At 51.9% G+C, this 17,896-nt stretch overlaps 1 protein-coding gene across 2 annotated transcripts in view; it reads right to left on the bottom strand.

Annotated features, from left to right (window-relative positions):
- The window catches only part of ALPK3 (alpha kinase 3), a 90,054-nt gene that overhangs the window by 31,155 nt on the left and 41,003 nt on the right, over positions 1–17,896 (bottom strand). For both annotated transcript variants that reach the window (XM_026648216.2, XM_026648217.2), the window contains one exon: positions 4,990–5,107. In XM_026648216.2, coding sequence (XP_026504001.1) covers positions 4,990–5,107 — 118 coding nt within the window. The remainder of the gene's footprint in view (positions 1–4,989; positions 5,108–17,896) is intronic.

Genomic DNA, 17,896 nt, shown 5'->3' with positions numbered 1-17,896 from the left:
GAGATCCATAAGGCTTGCTGCTTCTGCGAGATGACTGTGACTGTGGTTCTTCGAGATGTGATGCAGACATGTTTCCACTTAGCTGTGTGCAAGCCCAGCATGCTGGAGACAGAGAATTTTGCCTAGCAGTACTTGTAGGAGATGGTACTCATGCTTCATGGCCAAAGACCCTCCCCTGGGTATATGGGGTAGTGCCACTCTGACACTGCTTGGCTCTTTCTCACTGAATGCCCAGAGACGAGACTCTGATGTTTTTGTCTTCGAGCAGATGCAGCCATGTATTCCACATAGGTGGCTCACAAGCTGTACCCCCACCACCCCTGGAGGTGGGACTCTATCTAAACAAGGACTGCAGGACCACTCTATGAAAACTTGCATCTGCCCTGGAAGCTGCAGTGATGGCGTAATGGTTCGTAAATTTGTGGAAGCTCACGTAGCAACCCTGCAACATGTCCAGGATTGGGACATCCCAGAGGAACGCTATTGACATTGCGCTCTCGCAGAATGAGCTTGCGCCCGCTGAGGGAGTGTAGCCAAAGCTATTTCATACGCAGGCTTAATACAGGAGGTTATCCATTTAGAGATCATCTGAGAAGAGACCTCCTGTCCCTTCATATGGTCTGCATATGGCACAAACAGATGAGGCGAAGCACAAAACAGTTTAGTCCTGTCCAGGTAAAAGGCCAGACATTGCCTGACATCTAACGTATGAAGACACTGCTCCTCCAGAGATGAATGTGGCTTAGGAAAAAAAGGCACGGGTAAACATACCGCCTGGTTCAAATGAAACTGAGAAACCACTTTAGGCAACATTTTGGGTGTGGTCATAAAGTCACTTTGTCCTTGGAGAACTGTATATAAGGAGGCTCTGCCATCGGAGCCTGAAACTCACAACTCCCCCAGCAGATGTTATCACGACCAGGAGTGCAGCCTTCTGACCCAAAAGCAGAAAGGGACAAGATGCTTGGGGCTCGAACAGAGGTCCCATCAAAGCCACTAAGACTGTGTTAAGGTCCCACAAAGGGACCGGCTCTCGGTCTGGAAGACAGAGACCAAGAAGCCCTTTTAAGAATCTTGCTACTATGGCATTGGAGAAGACTGATCTTCCCTGGATGGGGGGATGAAACACTGATATTGCCACCAGGTGAACCCTCAATGATCTAAGTGCAAGTCCAGATGACTGATGGTGCAGCAGATACTCCAAGATGTCTTGGACAGAAGCCTCTGAACATCGCTCTTTCTCCTCACTCAGCCATGCAGCAGCCACGCCTCGAGATGCAGGGAACTGAGCATGGAAGGCAAGTGATTCTGAGTGAGTAGGGAGGAAGAGGAAGCGGTATGGGAGGCTGAATGGACAACGCAAGAAGGTGGGAGAATCAGCAGGGCCTCAGCAATTCCTGGGCAATGAGAATGAGCTTGGCCCAATCTGCCTTCAACTTAAGGATGACCTGTGGGATGACTGGGGGGAAAACGTACAGGAGAGCTGACTGCCAGCTGAAAGTGTCGGACAGGGAGCCCAGTCTGAGGCCCTCTCGAGAGCAGAACAGATTGCATTTCCTGTTGTCCCTCATAGCAAATGGGTCAATCATTGGGATCCTCCCAGCTGTGAAGATGACCTAGAGGTTGCTTGTCTTCAGAGACCATTCATGACTCAGGGAAAAATTCCTGCTGAGATGGTCCACAAAATGATTCTAGACCCCTGGCAAATGGTTAGCTATTGGAGTAATGTTCTCCTCGATGCAGAACTGCCACAACCTGATCACCTCTAGGCAGAGCATCCTGGAGCGTGCTCCCTCTTGCTTGTTCACATAATATATCACAGTGGTATTATCGGCAAGTATGTGAACCACTCCTTGATATGGTCCACAAAAGCGAGACACACATTGTAGACCTGACCACAGACTTGGTCTTTCAGTGACCCCAGGTGTGCTTCCCAACCCATCAGGGAGGTGCCAGCGACAACAGACCTGGCTGGCAAGGGCTGGATTGTCTGGACGCATCCATCACTGCCAGGAGACCAGGACGAGTTGAGGAAGACGGACCAATCTGTCCAAGAGGTGAAGAGTCCGACGATAAACCATCCTGAGCAACATTTGAAGGGGATGAAGGTGCAACCTTGCAAACTGGACCACCTGTGTGCAAGCAGACATGTGGTCCAAGAGCCTCTGGCATATGCAAACGGTTGTGGTAGGCTGAGACTGCAGACTGAAGCAAAGGTGGCAAATCTCCTGAAAACAGTCAATCGGGAGAAACACTTGAATCTGTTAGGACCCCAATGAACTCGATTTTCTGAGTGGGAACCAAAGCTGACTTCTCGTATTTAGGCTGAGACCCAGATGGTCGAGCAAGCATAATGTACTGTTGATATGATCAAGAATTTCCTCTCTGGACCTATCCCACAGTAACCAGTTCTCCAGATACGGGAAGATGTGGATTCCTTTCTTTCTAAGATACGCCATCACGATGACCTTGCATTTGGAAAAAAACCCAGGGGGCAGAAGAGAGGCCGAACAGAAGCACCGTGTACTGAAAATGACGCACCGCCAGGACAAACTGAAGGAATTTTCTGTGACCCAGCAAAATCGCCACATGACAGTGGATATCCTAAAGGTCCAGAGCAGCAAGCCAGTTGTTTTGAGACAACATGGGGAGAATAGTCGACAAAGTGACCATTCAGAATCTCATGTATCTCATAGATTTGTTAAGGCCACAAAGATTGAGAATGGGTCTTATCCCTTCCTTGGATTTGGGCACCAGAAAGTACCAGGAGCAGAAACCATGATCCTGGTGTTCTGGTAGAACCTCCGCCACCGCTCCTAAAACCAGCAGAAAATGGACTTGATCAAGGAGTAGTATCTCATGAGGGGGTCCCTGAAAAGGGGTGGGGAGGGTGACCTCCGATCTGACGAGGGCCTCAGTGCCGAGGCAGGCCGCATGGCCCGTTTGAGCAGGTGCTGCTTCAGACGAAGATCCCTCGCCACTTGAGTCCATTTGGTGAACAATTTGCAAATCAAATCTTGCTCCTTGATATGGACCTTGCCTTAACACAGCAAACACGGCGTGTGGGGATCATTGCTGGGGATCGCTCCCCCACACGACGGACAATGTTTGAAGCCTAGGGAGGATATCACCAGGGAAACAAAAACTACAGCTAACTAACTAACACTAATTAACTACATACAACTAGAAAAGTCACTAAATAGAGGATTGTGAGGTAAAAACCACACAGAACTGCAACTCGAATCCTGGGCGGTAAGAAGGAACTGAAGGGGATACGAGCAGTGCCGCCTCGTATAGCCCGAGGAGGATCTATGGCCATGAGGCACAACTGCCACCCCTCTGTGGGTACTTCCGGCAAAATTCTCTGCCTCCAGTGTGCTAGGTGCGCACACACCCAAGTGGAATACACAGCTGCACCTAGTCAGGGAAGAAGTTCAAATGTTTACTGTTACACTGGTATAAACCAGGAGTCAGTGGGAAGTCAATGTATGCCAGTGTAGCAGAGCTGAATCTCCACCGGTAAACTTCACAACGTGAGCTATGAACTTTAGGGAGAACACATGCTGGTGCCACCCTTAAACACTGTCCTATCTCCCGTATTCTCTCTTGTCTCCAAAACCTAGGACTCAAATTGGGCTGGGATGTACTGAATCAGAACACTGAAGCTGCCAGCCAGAATCTCAGCTTTCATTTTAAAAGTGAGCTAGTTTCTACCCTGGTGGTTGTGAAGAAAACCTTGAAAATGTGACCTGAGCACAACCAATGCAGCAACAGCTGCCTCAGTATGCAGAGAGCCTGAAACAATGGCTCTAAGAGGTGTGACCTGCCCCATGCATCGCAGTAAGGTATTCACTCTCGTGCACAATTACAGTAATTTGAATGTCAACATTGTGAGTCCTTTCATTGCTGATCACAGTATGCCAGAAAGGAGAAGGGCAACCATATTATGAAGAGCTGCACAATCTGCTCAGAGAGTAATTTCATTTTGGTTGTCACAAATGGGTGGCACCTGGGAGAATACCAGCATTTTCCTCCTACTAACCTGCTGTGTGGACTAAAAATAGTTTTTAAATCACCATGTGACTGGGATATGGGGCCTAGCATATGCCAATACCGTAATCCAGCCCTGGCCATGGGAACAGCAGAGTCCACGTGACCATGATTTGACCATCTCTAGAGTCTATTGAGAACAGCGTCATACACTGGTGTCAAGCAGGTAGAGCTTGGTTTGTGGGCAGAGCTTGGGAAAACCCTGCTGTTTATTCTAACTGCCTCAACTTCCTCTGATTCAGCTCTCCTCCTGACCTCTTCCAATCTGGAGTCTGTCCTCACCACTCCATTGACTGTGGCTTAACCAAGGTTGCCAAAAGCCACTCTGGGACACTCCTAAAAGGAAGCTCCAGCCTCATCCTGTCTTATCTGTCTGCTGCGTTCACCACCATTGTTCATCATCAGCTCTTCTGCCTTTTCGTCTCACGGTTCCCATCATTCTGTAGGGTGTCCTCCCATGCGGACTGAGACACATGCTGCTACCAGAGTTAATATCTTCTAAGTATACTAATACCCCCAACCTTTTCCCACCTGCTGCTTTCTGCATTACACCAGAGAATGGCTGCAGTAGCGGGGGCTCTGGCTGAGGCCCTGGACTTGCAGGGTGGGGGTCAGATTAATAAAGGGGGTGACAATAACCAGAATGGGGTTGCATTAGGGACAAGGTAATAGAAAGTTGGCACATGCTGCAAACTGAACTGATGATGATGGCTACCATTGATAGTAATGGCCCTATTAGGCATTCAAAGCTCAGGATTGTGAATGGATGGTGGGGATGAGGGAAGGCAGGACTGAAGTGTCTCTCTCAAACTGGCATTCACACAATTAGAAGCAGATCGCTCAGGCTGTGCTGAATAATCCTTATTCGCTCTGTTAAAACAAACTATATCAAGAGGATTCCTCCAGCAAACTCAAATGCTCTCTGGCTTTCTTTCTTACTTGTATAACTGCAGGGTGTGGCGGTTTCCATGCCGGAAAATCTCATACTTCGGTAAGCCGCAGTATCGGTCCATCTCCTCATCATCCTTATACCAGGTCACTTCTGGCTGGGGGTATCCTGGACAGGAAATTGCATATCAGCATATGGGGCATTACAATGAACATGAAAGGAGGGCTGCAGATCTCGTTCCCGGAGATATAAAAAAAATCAATAGTAAATTAAACCTCAGCCAGTCTCTCTCCCCAGGCTCATCCCAATCTGCAGGTTGCACAGTGAGAGAGTAGCGCATTTTGTAATCTTGTCATTTACACTAATAAGAATCCAGGTATTTGTGAGCAAAAATCTGAGCCCTTCGTTCCTGAGCGGGGAGAGTGGACCATTAGACCACATTCAGTCACATTGGCTATAGTCAGGAGGTGAGAACATTGACACTTTTAGACGAAGCAGACATGTTTGGACTGGATTAAGCCTAAGGTTAAAAAACAGACATTTGGTTCTTCACGGAGCTACCAGCTCTTCACAACGCATTACATTCTGTAAACTGAGCCCAAAGTTTCCATTGAACAGAAACAACCCTGATTGCATCACAGTTGGTTTGTGTCCTACAAATGCTATTTGACAACAGATGTTTCCTGCCTTTTCAGTAGAATGACATCATGACATGCGTGACTGGCTGGTCTCTGAGCCAGGGAAACAGATACATTCCTACCAGGATCAGCTGTGGCAAAAGAGATCAGCAGTCAGCGGGTCTGCCCCAAGCAAAGCCAAGTTAGCTGCCTGCTCTATAAAGCAGCTTCCTGTCCAGAAAAAGGGGTGCAGGGCAAATTCAGGAGAGCTGCTAATGCAGAGATCTCTCTACTGGGAATTCCTGTGCAAGGGGAGGTAGATTTAGGATTCTCCATCTCTGCTGCAGAAACAAGACAAATTATCATGCTTCAGTTAGTTTTGCAGAATGCTAGATAGGTCATTTATCTTAGGGTGTATTGGGAAGCACGTCCCGCTCCATGTGTTATTCCTTTAAAACCTCTCCTTCTCTTCTGTGCATTATATAGCTGAATTACATGTGGGTGCTTGTTACAATGTGCAGGGTTTCCTTATCAGCTCCCTATGGTGTTTTTGGATATGCTCTTTCCCAGGAGCGGCGCCAGGGTTTTTGGCGCCCTAAGCGGTGGTCCTTCCGCACTTCCGGTCGTTGTCGGCAATTCTGTGGCAGGGGGGTCCTTCCACGCTTCCGGTCTTCGGGGCACTTCGGTGGCGGGTCCCAGAGCGAGTGAAGGACCCGCCGCAGAGTTGCTGCCAAAGACCCGGAGCGCGGAAGGACCCCCCGCCGCCGAATTGCTGCCAAGGGCAAATCCGGGTGCCCTAGGCAACCGCCTAGGTCGCCTAAATGGAAGCGCCGGCCCTGCTCTTTCCTCCAATCAAAGCAGCTTTAATTCTGGTTGTGATTAGCCTCCTCCCCAGGGGAAAACTGCTCTAGCAAGCGGCCCTTGGTTAACATTCAAAACATTCAAAAACCAGTAGGAGAACACTTCAACCTCTCTGGTCACTCAGTAACAGCCTTAAAGGTGGCAATTTTGCAACAGAAAAGCTTCAAAAACAGACTCCACTGAGAAACTGCTGAACTTGAATTAATATGCAAACTAGATACCATTAATTTGGGCTTGAATAGAGACTGGGACTGGCAAGGTCATTACACAAATTGAATCTATTTCATAGAAATAGAAGGGACCAAAGGTCATTGAGTCCAGTCCCCTGCCTTCACAGCAGGACCAAGTACCATCCCTGACAGATTATTTTGCCCCAGATCCCTAAATGGCCCCCTCAAGGATTGAACTCACAACCCTGGGTTTAGCAGGCCAATGCTCAAATCACTGAGCTATCCCTCCCCATGTTAAGTAGCCTCACACCTTTTTGTCAACTGTCTGAAATGGGCCATCTTGATTATCACTACAAAAGTTTTTTTTCTCCTGCTGATAATAGCTCATCTTAATTAATTAGCCTCTTAGAGTTGGTATGGCAACTTCCACCTTTTCATGTTCTCTGTATGTATATATATCTTCTTACTATATGTTCCATTCTATGCATCTGATGAAGTGGGCTGTAGCCCACGAAAGCTTATGCTCAAATAAATTTGTTAGTCTCTAAGGTGCCACAAGTACTCCTGTTCTTTTTTTGGTTAATTCAGTTAGTCACCTGTTTCTGGACCCTGTGTTCAGGACTCCAAGTGCAGACAGGCGGAGACTCTCACTGCGCAAGCTGCAATGACCAAGTCACCTCCCAGCTTTAAGGAGGTTTGCATCTGAAGTGATAATTACAGCTCTAAATCCCAAGCTATTAATCTAAGACTCATTTCCTGCACACATTCCGATTGGTTTTACAGGCTGCATTTCTGTAGAAGCAAAGTGGCTAGACAACCATGCACTGTTCACTTGTTCTTCCTCTGCATTGTCCCGACCTGCCCCAGCCCCGCTGCATGCTGGAGGACGGGGGCTTCCCTCCCCTTCATAGCCCAGGAAGCACTCCAGCCAAAGGCCACATGGAAACATCCAGCATACCATCCTTCGCACAAAGGCTGAGCAGCCTGGAAAAGGCCACGGGCAACTCAGAGCCAGAAATGATCACAATTATCATCCAGCGTGACCTCCTGCATCACGCAGACCACAGGGAACCTCTCCCAGTGAGCCTCGCCTTGTGTTTGAGCTACAGCAGGGTTATTCTGTTGGGTAGGCCGCGGTACCCTTTAGTTAGAGCAGGGGTAGGCAACCTATGGCACGTGTGCCGAAGGCGGCACGCGAGCTGATTTTCAGTGGCACTCACACTGCCCGGGTCCTGGCCACTGCTCCGGGGGCCTCTGCATTTTAATTTAATTTTAAATGAATTTTTTTAAACATTTTAAAAACCTTATTTACTTTACATACAACAATAGTTAATTATATATTATAGACTTATAGAACAAGACCTTCTAAAAACGTTAAAATGTATTACTGGCACGCGAAACCTTAAATTAGAATGAATAAATGAAGACTCGGCACACCACTTCTGAAAGGTTGCCGACCCCTGAGTTAGAGTCTGGGGGACGGATGCAAGAGGCTAATTCTTGGGAGTGTCGCACTGAAGACCGGTTCTCTCCAGTGAAGTCAAACACTGAACAAAAAGGCAACAAAAGACTTTAAAAGATCAACAAAGGCAGTGGTAGCCCCTCCCTGCCTACCCCCTCATGGGAGACATGCTGTCACCATCCACCTTGCTCCCCTTTTTGGGGACCCCCCCCCCGCCTCTCCTGCTCTGTTCTCCCTTGCCCCTGCACCTCTGAAGGATTCTCTCCACCACCTTCTGGGAATTCTCCATCTCTGCCTCCCCTCCACTGCTTGGGGAACCCTTTCTCTGGGTTCTCTTTCCTGGAGGCAGCAGGCACTGGAGTGGGGTGGGGAAGGAGCTGCTTCCCTGAGCTGGGTGCTGAGGGATGCAGTGGCAACAGGGACAGGTGGAGAGGAGACCTGCTCCTACAGGGCTCAGCAGAGATGAAAGGGTAGGCTGGAGAAGAGCCCCGGTAAGCCAGACCTTGGCCTGTTGCAGCAGCAGCCAGGGGAGAGTGTGTGGGGCTCAGGTGTCCATGGCCAATGAGACACAGGCTCCCAGCTCAGCTCTGCCCACGCCAGACCTTCTGATCAAGCCACATTGGCTGGTAAGTTGCAGGAGGGAAGGGACATGTCTGGCACCCCTCCCATAGAGCAGGTGTCCTAGAGGTGCCCACCTACTGGGATATGACAAACTTCCCTGCCTTTGCAGGCATGCAGGGAAGGAGCTGATAAGGGACAGTGCTGCTAACATCTGAACTGGGGGGGTTGAGAGGCAAAAGAGGGGAAAGCAGCTCTTCTCTCTTTGCAAGTGTAAAGGAGTGGGTGTCTGCTCGAGGGGCAGAGCCAGCCAAGGCATGGCCTAGCTTCACGTGGGAATGGCAATAGCTCATGGCCACACACGTGGGGCCGAACACACAGCCAGCTACTGCAAAAGCAGTTCCAAGAAACTAAAGTTCTAACTACGTATCTGTGGTGTGTCGCCCCATGACTGCAGTATCTGGGCTCCTCAGCAGCATCAATGGCTTCTCTGGGTCACCCCCCTGAAGGCAGGGGATTATCCCCACTGAGTGGAGGAGGAACTGAGACAACAAGATTCAGCCCACAGTCACACAGACAGAACTAGAGCCCCAGGCCAGTGCCTTATGCACAAGACAATCCCTCTTCCGCAGTCATCACAAGTAGTTCATAAAAGCCTTTCAGAGCGTGTTCCATGATCAACAGAAGATAGCCTCCTTTATGGGCTCCACAGCCCCTGGAGTGGAATTCAAGGTAACAATCATCTCGTGTGGCTGGGTCCGAGCTGTGACATTCATGCCGTCTCTTCCTAGCTTTACGTGCAAGAGATGCAAGAATACAGACTGTAGCCAGGAACCCTCAATATTCATTTACAGCACTTGGCTCTTCCCTGGGGCCCACAGACCCCAAGTGCTTCACACAGGAGCATGTCATAAGCCCTATTTTACAGACAAGGAGACTGAGGCACAGCAATGATTTAGCCAAGTAAGTCTCAGAGCCAGGATTAGAGTACGTTTCTTCTGATGCCTAGTCCAGTTCTCTAGCCACTCCACAGGGTTGCCTCCCCTGCCTGGGCAGAGACCCACTGCCTTGCTCAGGGCCGGCTCTAGCGTTTTTGCCGCCCCAAGCAGCAAAAAAAAAAAAAAAAAAAAAAAGCCGCGATCGCGATGGGCGGCAGCTCTACTGCCACTTCATTCTATGGCGGCAATTCGGCGGCCGGTGCTTTGCTCCGAGAGGGAGTGACGTTCCCGCCGCCGAATTGCCGCCGAACGGCTGGACGTGCCACCCCCCTCTTCATTAGCCGCCCCAGGCACCTGCTTGCTACGCTGGTGCCTGGAGCCGGCCCTGGCCTTGCTAACTCAATATTTATTGTTACGGGGCTATGAGTTTATATAGTGCTTTGAAAACATTGGCAAGACTGGCTCCCCGGTTAGACAGGCACAGACCAAGAGCAGAGCAGAGGGAGGGTGCAGGAAGAGATGCGAGGAGGGATTACTTTGAAGGCGGAGAGGGATAGAGGAGGATGGAGAGGCAGCTCCTGGTTAGGGGGCAGCATGGAAGAAGGTGTAAAGCTGCGTATGGGAAGATGACCCTAAAAGAGTAGCTGTTAGGGAGGGGAGGCATGAGAGCACAGGGAGCCAGTGAGTGAGCAGTAGGCAGAGAGGGAGAACAGGGTGAGGCTAAGGGCAGAGCTGGAGCAGAGCAGGGATTTAGCAGGAGCACAGGGAGGAAGAGGGGATGAAGGAAAGATTACACAGAAGTGGGAGACCCAGCAGGAAGGGGTGGAGCTGGAGGAGGAGGAGGGAGAAAAGCCAAGGAGTGCAGGCCTGGAAGCCGGGAAGGGCGGAGCTGACAGAGTCGATGGATGTGAAAAGAGGAGACATTCCATTCAGGAGCAGGTCAGATCCTTGTCACATCTCAATTGGCTCAGCTAGAGCCAGGCCCACTGACTCCATCTGACCAGGGAGCATCCAAGCAGAGATGTCAGCAAGTCTGTGAGAGATGGGAGGTGGGGGCAGGGCAGAGAGGTGGGGGTGGCCAGTATCATCTCTAGGCAGTGTTAAGTGTCCCTAACGGATACAGTGCCAAGCACTTCCCGGGGCCATTCCTCCACTCGTTCCTCCTGGGCATCATACCAGCCCCAAGTCTGCCAGGCCGGTACATACCCTGGTGCAATGCAGGCTTGGGACAGTGACGCCACGGAGAATTTGGCCCACTATGTTTGATGGGCCATATTTCCTCCCTCACCCTCGGCCCTCCTGCCCAGCCAGCGATGACAACACCAAGGCCCTGAGCTTTGATGCTGGGGCTATCTTTGACTCCTCTTCCCTTCCCCCTCACTCACAGGCTCTAATTAAATCCCAGCCCTTGTTTCTCTGCATCAGCGCCAGAACCTGTCCATCTCTCTCCTGCCACCTCGTCCCCTTCTCAGCCGGCAGAACAACCTCCTTGTCCTCTGCCTGCGTCCCTTGGCCATTCAATCCACCCTCCACCCTGCTGCCAAGGCCCCATTCATCTGCACATTTCCCTTCGTCCTGGGTCTCTGTGCTGGCTCCTCTTCTTCTGGGGAAAGTTCAAGGGTGAAACCGCCTACAAAGCCCCCGCCATTCCCTTTGCCTCCCCCCACCTCCTTTGCAGCAGCTCTTACAGCGGGAACAGCTTCCGTCCCAACACTCACCATATACCCTGTCTTTCTTCAAATCACTCCCTCCCGTTCCATGAAGCCCCCCGGTAACATCCCCACTCCAGGGGGCCTGGCCATAGGGATGGATGCCTGGGGTCTCAGTTCCATACATCCACATTTGGAAGGCAAGACACAAAGCTTCATCTCCCCCCACTCCCACGACTCCACCAAGGGGGCAGGGAGGGAGCTTGTAACTGACTAAATCTGCCACCACTGCTCAGTCAGAGCCTCCAGCCCAACCAAACACTTTCTCCTTTCCCTCGGCAACCCCGCAGTACCTGGAGCAGCCAAAGGAGAGAGAAAGGGAGTCTCTCACCTGGCAGTTGCCACCCACCCGCTAGCCAGGGGAGACAGTGGCCTCCCACAGCAGGGAGAAGAGGGATAACCTCTTCACGAACAAGGTCAGCTCCCAGACCGCTCTGGGGAGAAGGTGACCAGCCCTATGTGGAGAAAGAAGTGGTTTGGGACTATTTAGAAAAACTGGACATGCACAAGTCCATGGGGCCGGATGCGCTGCATCCGAGGGTGCTAAAGGAGTTGGCGGATGAGATTGCAGAGCCATTAGCCATTATTTTTGAAAACTCATGGCGATCGGGGGAGGTCCCAGATGACTGGAAAAAGGCTAATGTAGTGCCCATCTTTAAAAAAGGGAAGAAGGAGGATCCGGGGAACTACAGGCCAGTCAGCCTCACCTCAGTCCCTGGAAAAATCATGGAACAGGTCCTCAAGGAATCAATTATGAAACACTTAGAGGAGAGGAAAGTGATCAGGAACAGTCAGCATGGATTCACCAAGGGGAAGTCGTGCCTGACTAACCTAATTGCCTTCTATGATGAGATAACTGGCTCTGTGGATGAGGGGAAAGCAGTGGATGTGTTATTCCTTGACTTTAGCAAAGCTTTTGATACAGTCTCCCACAGTATTCTTGCCGCCAAGTTAAAGAAGTATGGGCTGGATGAATGGACTGTAAGGTGGATAGAAAGCTGGCTAGATCGTCGGGCTCAACGGGTAGTGATCAATGGCTCCATGTCTAGTTGACAGCCGGTTTCAAGCGGAGTGCCCCAAGGGTCGGTCCTGGGGCCGGTTTTGTTTAATATCTTTATTAATGATCTGGAGGATGGTGTGGACTGCACTCTCAGCAAGTTTGCAGATGACACTAAACTAGGAGGCGTGGTAGATACACTAGAGGGTAGGGATCGGATACAGAGGGACCTAGACAAATTAGAGGATTGGGCCAAAAAAAACCTGATGAGGTTCAACAAGGATAAGTGCAGAGTCCTGCACTTAGGACGGAAGAATCCCATGCACTGCTACAGACTAGGGACCGAATGGCTAGGTAGCAGTTCTGCAGAAAAGGACCTAGGGGTCACAGTGGACGAGAAGCTGGATATGAGTCAACAGTGTGCTCTTGTTGCCAAGAAGGCTAACGGCATTTTGGGCTGTATAAGTAGGGGCATTGCCAGCAGATCGAGGAACGTGATCGTACCCCTTTATTCGACATTGGTGAGGCCTCATCTGGAATACTGTGTCCAGTTTTGGGCCCCACACTACAAGAAGGATATGGAAAAATTGGAAAGAGTCCAGCGGAGGGCAACAAAAATGATTAGGGGTCTGGAGCACATGACTTATGAGGAGAGGCTGAGGGAACTGGGATTGTTTAGTCTCCAGAAGAGAAGAATGAGGGGGGATTTGATAGCAGCCTTCAACTACCTGAAGGGGGGTTCCAAAGAGGATGGAGCTCGGATGTTCTCAGTGGTGGCAGATGACAGAACAAGGAGCAATGGTCTCAAGTTGCAGTGGGGGAGGTCCAGGTTGGATATTAGGAAACACTATTTCACTAGGAGGGTGGTGAAGCACTGGAATGCATTACCTAGGGAGGTGGTGGAGTCTCCTTCCTTGGAGGTTTTTAAGGCCCGGCTTGACAAAGCCCTGGCTGGGATGATTTAGTTGGGAATTGGTCCTGCTTTGAGCAGGGGGTTGGACTAGATGACCTCTTGAGGTCCCTTCCAACCCTGATATTCTATGAACCCACAAATTTCTGGCAGCTGTCCAAGAATAGCCAGGAGGCTGGAGAACATGTTGAGAGGCCTTCAGCCAGAGGAGGCAACTCTGGGCACTCCTCGTCCAGTGTTTGGTGTGGGCCCATTTGTGCTTCTGGCCTAGGAGATTGCCCAGCCCCTCTCCCTGAGGCCAGCACAGACCACTTCTTCCACCAGCCCAGTGCTTTGTATAGACCCATTTTAACAGTCCCAAGCACCAGGCCTTCACCCCGCCCTTCAGAGTTGCCTCCATTTAGCCATACAGCTTGCTGGCAGGAAGCTCATCTGGATATTCAGCTCCAATTCTCTGAATGTCATCCCATCATTTCCAGCAAAGATCCCCTTGTGGCACTTGTTTCAGATATTCATAGCCTCTTTCCTTGTCCCTGCTAGTAAGCACTTAGCTATGAAGAGCCATGTACTTTTATAGCTTCATAGTGTTCCTACTGGAAGATGTTTCCCGGTGTTACGCCTAAACAATCCTTCACTGAAATTAGTGTGCTGCCACAAAACGAGCAAGCCCTAAACAAGCCCTCTCTGGCCCTGAGCTTTCCCACACTGTGGGCAACTGTGTCTTGCCCCCACTCCCTTAGCAAACTAGACACAGATCATTTGGTACCTGCAGTCCTCACCCTGCAGCTGTGACAGACCAAGTGGGACTAGGGGACCAACCCCTTCCAGCCCACTGGATGTACCCACCCTCAGTTCCCTTGCAGCCTTATACCTCCTTCCCCAGGCACTCTCAGGCCTAGTTTGGTGGTTCTTGCTTTCCCCATTTCCCGACCCCTACCTGCATTAGGCCCACAGGCTGGGATCAACTCCTCTCAGGTACATGAGCAGCATTTATTACAGTTAAGCCACTAGGCTGCACCATGTGTAACACACCTTCAGCTCACAACAGAGCCATTCCTGGCCGTGCATTAAAAGGATCTTATAGTGAACACACCCGGTGTCTCTCTGGGAAGGAAGCTCGGTGGCCAGTCCACATCTGCTACAAAAGCCTGACCTAGTAGCAGCCCTGCAATCTACCGTGTATAAGGGTTTGCTCTCTGCTGCTCCCATCTTTTTGTTTTTCTGGCTTCCTTTGCATTGCTCTCTCCTCCCTAGGGTTTAGAGCAACCCCCTGCCCCATGTGCCCCTTCCTCAATTACCTGCAAACCCTGCCCACCCTGAAGAGCCCTACTGACTTCAGTTCGGCTGTGTGCCACAAGAAGGGTGCATGGCAGCAGGCCCTCAATCTGGACAAGCCCCAGTCACTGCCCCTTGCAGGCTCCCTTTCCCCAACTTCTCCATTTCCGCTGCGGCTATGGCCCCTCAGACAGCTGGCAATCCAGGCACCAAGGGATTGATTCCCATGGGGTTAGCAACAACCCACAGCACAAGCCGCTGGCTAATGCTGAAAATAGTCTCAGGGGACCCAAGAACACAAATGCTGCGTCCTTGGGGCAGACGGCTCAGCCTGCCCTCTCTCATCAGTACAGATGGGGTCAGAGTTTAAAGAGAGCAGCCCTCCCTCAGGCAGCTTTCCTGCTTGGTTTGTAAGCTAGGAACACCAACTTCCCCCTCCCTCCCTGCCCCGCTTCCTGGCCGCTTTGGGAGGCTCTGAGCAGGGAGCAGGAGCTCCCACTGCACCTCCCCCTCCTCCTACTTACTAGGAGGGTGGTGAAGCACTGGAATGGGTTACCTAGGGAACTGGTGGTATCTCCATCCTCAGAGGTTTTTAAGGCCTGGCTTGACAAAGCCCTGGCTGGGATGATTTAGTTGGGGTTGGTCCTGCTTTCAGCAGGGGGTTGGACTAGATGACCTCCTGAGGTCTCTTCCAACCCTAATCTTCTATGATTCTATGCTCCCAGCAGTGAGGTAGAGGGAAGGAGGGATTACTGAATACAAACCTCCAACAACTAGACTAGCTCCTTCTCCCCCCACCACCCCAGTATCCTCTCATCCAGGGCCAGCTTTAGGCCGATTCCCCCGATTCCCTTGAATCGGGCCCCACGCCTAAGAGGGCCCTGCGCCCAGTGGTGAGCTGGAGCCGGTTCCCAAGCTCCGGCAGCTGTCCGTGGCCGCCCCACCCCCGGCCCCAGCTCACCTCCCCCTCCTCCCCTGAACGCTCCACCCCCCTTCTCCTCCCCCTCCCCTGCTTCCCGCGAATCAGATGTTCACGCGGGAAGCCTGGAAACAAGCAGCGGCAGGTAAACTGGGGCGGGGGGGCGCGAGGAGGGCTCCAGGGAGGCGCGACGCGGCCCAGTCCAGCTCCGGCCGAGCGGCTCCAGCCCAGCCCCGACCAAGCGGCTTCTTCCGGCCCCAGCCAAGTGCCGCGGCCGAGCAGCTCCAGCCCCGCGGCGCGCTTCTGGCCCGGCTCCGGCCCTGACTCTGGCTAGGCGGCGCGGCTCCAGCTCCGGGTGGCATGGCTCTGGCCCTGGCCGGGCAGTGCGGCTCCGGCCCGGGCCCTGGTCCCGACGCGGCTCCGGCGGGGGTAAGGGGCATGGTAAGAGACCGGGGCCGGGGCGGGGGCGGGGTGGATAAGGCAGGGGCAGGGAGTCCCAGGGACAGGGAGCGGGTGGGGGGGTTGGATCGGGCAGAGGTTCTGGGGAGGCAGTCAGGGGATGGGGAAGGGGGGGTTGGGTAGGCGTGGGAGTTCCGGGGGTCTGTCGGGATGGTGGTGGATGGGGTCGGGGCAGTCAAGGGACAGGGAGCAGGGCGAGTTGGGTAGGGGGTGGGCTCCTGGGGGGCAGTTAGGGTGGGGGGGTCTTGGGAAGGAGTGGTCAGGGGACAAGGAGCGGGAGGCAGTCGGGGGCAGGACATGAGTGGGGGTCAGAGGGGAGATGTACTCACCGGGCGGTTCCCTACCGGGTCTTCGGCGGTGGGTCCTTCAGTGCCGCAGAAGACCCGGAGCGAAGACCCAGAGCGCCGCCAGGTGAGTCATCCCTGCCGGGGCCCCGTTGAATCGGGCCCCGCACTTCCTAAAGCTGGCCCTGCTCTCATCCCCCACAGCTAGGGGCAGGCAGAGTCGCAGCCAGCTCCGGTTGGCAGCTCTGACTGCAGGCTGCCTCCCTGAAGGCAGGAGGAATAGTTCTGATGAACACCCTGGAGCTAGGGGTGTAGCACTCATCAGAGAATGGGCTAGATTTACCTGTGCCCTGTCCCTTTGAGGCTTGAAGGACTGCTGAGGGGGCCAAAGGGGCCGCAGCACATGTTCCATGTGCTCTGAAAGGACTGGGCGGCAATGGGGCTTGTGCCAGCTGGGGTGGTTTGTTTTTTTTAAATACAATTCGTTTTAAAAAACTGTCCCTGGTCTGGGAGTGTAACAAGGGCATGTCCTTCACACTCTACTTGCCCCTGCAGCCCCAACCCCTCTCTTCTTCAGTAGCTTGGTGTCTGGGGCGGATCAGCAGATTTCAAAAGGAACCAACCCCACCAGCTGACTTTGTACGATAATGCCCTAAAGACACAGCTCCTAGGGTTAGCCATGTACCACAGCACAGGCAGCCTGCCGGTAATGGAAGCACAGCACAAATAAAGTAGTCATTCATAATTTGTACATTTGATCTTTTGTGACTTGTCACTCACGCAGACAGCACAGAAACAGGGTTTGCTGGCAGGTGATCCTGTACATCAGCCAGCCAGTGCCCCCCCTTTTACAGTGTGGCATGTTACGTGCCATGGACAGAGGCTCGTCCTCTACAGCTTCCTATTGTCTCCTCAAGGAGAGTGAAAGCCGTGGGGATGGAGCCTCCCCTGGAGGCACTGCTAAGCACACAGGATCATCTTCCTCAGCAGGATTTGTTTGCACTCAGTGGGCAACCACAGACAAATGCATGCTTGGCTTGGATACTGCTGCCCCCATTGGTATGGAGTACCCCCATAGTGGCCCTGGGGCTGTTAGTGGGGCTCCACACATGCACAGAACAGCACCTCATCCCACACATCTGGGCCTAATCTTCTGTAATTCAGAGGAGAAATCCTGCTCTCCGGGGCAGGGAGCACAGACATACAGGTCTCACCAGCAAATCCCAGGAGAGAGAAGGGACTGGCCCTCAAGAGACTGTACTGAATAAGAGTAGCAGCCGCACATGGAACTAGTGGAAAAAGCCATTGAGTGGGGTCTGCGCCTTTCTGGGCTTCCAAAGACAGATCCTGCCTGTGACACTGCACCCCCTATTCTTCACAGTGATATTATTATGATATGATTATGACATAGTTATGATGTACTTTATGCAAGATAAGTCACGTGAGAGGTCATTGGAAAGGTTATGATTTGCTGAATAGGATTATCCTATTTGTATGCATGTATCATTTTTGTATCCAAAGTTATGAATATTGACTATGTATCTATTTCACACATAGCTATTCCTGGGCAATGCCCACTAGGCAAAAGGCTCTCAGTCTAGATGGCTGGGAAGGGCCCATTCAAGCTAATGAGCCATTAGAAAGAACAATAGGCCTAAGGAGAAGCTTATCTCCCACCTAGGGAGCCTTCCTGAGAATGCTACAAACAGCCTCCGAGTAATGGCTGCTGAGATACTACAGGGACATGTGACCAGGTCACCTGGTGCTGGACTCCATCGTGGGATGTCAGTATTCTTCC

The sequence above is a fragment of the Terrapene carolina genome, unplaced genomic scaffold, assembly GCF_002925995.2.
Source record: "Terrapene carolina triunguis isolate 2854851 unplaced genomic scaffold, T_m_triunguis-2.0 Scaffold67, whole genome shotgun sequence".
Classification (NCBI taxonomy): domain Eukaryota; kingdom Metazoa; phylum Chordata; order Testudines; family Emydidae; genus Terrapene; species Terrapene triunguis.
Note: the sequence above shows the minus strand (reverse complement) of the source record. Positions and strands in the feature narration are given on the sequence as shown.